Below are 2500 nucleotides of genomic sequence, written 5' to 3' on the forward strand. Positions count from 1 at the left end.
TCATGTCCTCACGACTGCCAGCTGCCCATTCTGTAAGTCCACTGTACACTGTAAAAGGCAGCCCAGGCACTGAAGACTGGAAACAAACAAAATGGGGACAACCTGTCCCCAAAACAAAAACTAAATCCTGTGTGGAATTTCTCTGGGAATACCGAAGGCAGGGGCAAGCTACCTCTCTGGTGTGTTTTGTTTGGTACTTGGTTAAAAGCTAGTGAAATATAAACATAAACACAAACACACAAAAACCTGACTTCCTGTGCAATCCCTGACTGCTTAAATTCTTTAAATGTTCACAAAGGGAATTAGAAAAGAAACAGATCTAGAGAGAGGATGATACAGAAACAAATAGAAGAGGAAAACCCTGAGGTCAAAATTGTATCTCTTAAGCAATAATTCTATGTAAAATTCAATTGAATACTTCAACTAAATTGTCCTCACCAGTTCCGCATGTGGGAATGAGTTTGTTTGTATATGAAAGGTCAAGTTTATTTTCATGTGTATTCATGTGTAACACAAAGGTGTATTGACTCTGAGCTCACAGTGTCCAAACCAATCAATACGCTGATATACACACCAAGACAAAACCGTCTAAAGTCAAACAGCAATGCCCAGCACATGGGCATGCTGACCAGTGAACTTCCCTGGAGTGTGAAGCATTCCTGACTACCCAGAAGTGTGTCAGTGTGACATCAGCAAGAGCTGAGAATAATACCAACCTGGCCCAGTGTCTCCCGTTTTAGTGGGTTTGGAGACATCACAGTCCTTTGAGACGGGCACACACACACCCTGGCCCATGACGGGAGGCAATGGCAAGACACTCTCTGAGCAGGCAGCAAGAGAGAGGACAGAAAAGTGAGTGGAAGAAAAGCTGGAAGAGTCGGAGAGACACTAAAGATATCCCTGTTATAAATGCTGTTTAAATACCTCAACCAAAATACCTCAACCAAAGGTTGTTTTGTTATCAAATCAATGTGAGTGTTCCAGTAACTACTGTATGATAGCCCATCAAATACAGTAGATACCCTGCTGTTTCTACCTGTGTGTGTGTGTGTGTGTGTGTGTGTGTGTGTGTGTGCGTGTGTGTGCGTGTGTGTGTGTGTGTGTGTTCTCTCACCTTTTTCATGGATCTCCTTTAGTACTCCTCGTCTGATTAACTCCTCTCTGCTGGCTCGCATAGACATCTTTCTCTCCAGAGCTGGACACACACACACACACACACACACACACACACACACACACACACACACACACACACACACACACACACACACACACACACACACACACACACACACACACACACACACACACACACACACACACCAAGTCAGGTTTGAAAACTATTCACAGAACCACACACAGATTTCTATACACAAAAATATCATGACATATTGAAGGAGTGTGAGTGTGAGTGTGTGTGTGTGTGTGTGTATGCTTCATGCGTGTGTATATCTGTGTTGGCAGCAAGCGTACCTGCAGAATTCTGCTGGAACTTGTCATTTCTCTTCCTCCTCCAGGTCCACGGTTTGAAGAGGCGTCCCAGGGTGGCCAGCTTGCCCCGCCTTCTTATGGGCGGAGTGTGTGTGCCTGGGACCAGCGAATCAGAGCGCAGCGCTGCCAGGCGCTCTGCCCCTTCCACTGCACACAGTCAAGAAAACACTTAATCCAACTGGCCAATCAAAGGCACTGGTCACAAAAATCAACCAATGAAAACCAATCAACTACTCAATCAATTAATCCATCAATCTGTATGTCACTCTCAGAATGAGAAATACAGGTGAAAACTATAAATTTCCTTAGAAGCACCTCCATCAATTAGAGTGCATGCTACATGTATTTCTATCCTATGTTTTAAACATATTAACAAGAGGCTGCCTGTCTCTCTCTCTCTCTCTCTCTATCTCTCTTTCTGTGTGTGTGTGTGTGTGTGTGTGTGTGTGTGTGAATGAGAGAGAAAGAGAGAGGGCAATAAGGTGTTTAGTATCTGGTGCTATATTTTTAAAATAAGTCTTTAAGTAAAGAACAAACTTGAAAGAAACTCAAAAGGGTTTTGCGATATGTACTGTGTACAGAGACAAATAAAAACACAATTCCAACAATGGTAATCTCATCCTTATGTAACTGCAATTACTTATTACAATACTTAAATTATCTTTTTGGCCATCCAAAAGCTTACATTATATCCACTGCTAACAGCCTGTATGTCTAAGGCCTTCTTCTCCCAAGACACATGCACACAAACACACACTCACACACACACACACACACACACACACACACACACACACACACACACACACACACACACACACACACACACACACACACGCACGCACACGCACACACAGTCTCACCGTCCCGTAGCTCGCGCCCGCGGCTGCAGTTGCTGCAGATGTGTTTGATCTGTCCAGGAATCACTAACGGGGCGAGGCTGTTGTTGTTGTTGTTGACGGCGGCGCTGGGAGACCGCATGCGAAGCACGTAAAACGATCTCCGCTTT

General features: G+C 44.3%; 1 protein-coding gene across 3 annotated transcripts in view; it reads right to left on the bottom strand.

Moving 5' to 3' along the window:
• phactr1 (phosphatase and actin regulator 1) overlaps nt 1–2500 on the bottom strand; it is a 12794-nt gene that overhangs the window by 6290 nt on the left and 4004 nt on the right. Inside the window, exons 1-4 of one of the 3 annotated variants that reach the window (XM_062556028.1) lie at nt 2355–2500; nt 1474–1638; nt 1115–1195; nt 717–821 (exon numbers count right to left, since the gene is read on the bottom strand). The exon at nt 2355–2500 is cut by the window's right edge and continues 469 nt beyond it. In XM_062556028.1, coding sequence (XP_062412012.1) covers nt 717–821; nt 1115–1195; nt 1474–1638; nt 2355–2500 — 497 coding nt within the window. The remainder of the gene's footprint in view (nt 1–716; nt 822–1114; nt 1196–1473; nt 1639–2354) is intronic. The other 2 variants (XM_062556030.1, XM_062556029.1) reach the window with 2 other exon arrangements.

Source organism: Sardina pilchardus, chromosome 15 (assembly GCF_963854185.1).
Source record: "Sardina pilchardus chromosome 15, fSarPil1.1, whole genome shotgun sequence".
NCBI lineage: Eukaryota > Metazoa > Chordata > Actinopteri > Clupeiformes > Clupeidae > Sardina > Sardina pilchardus.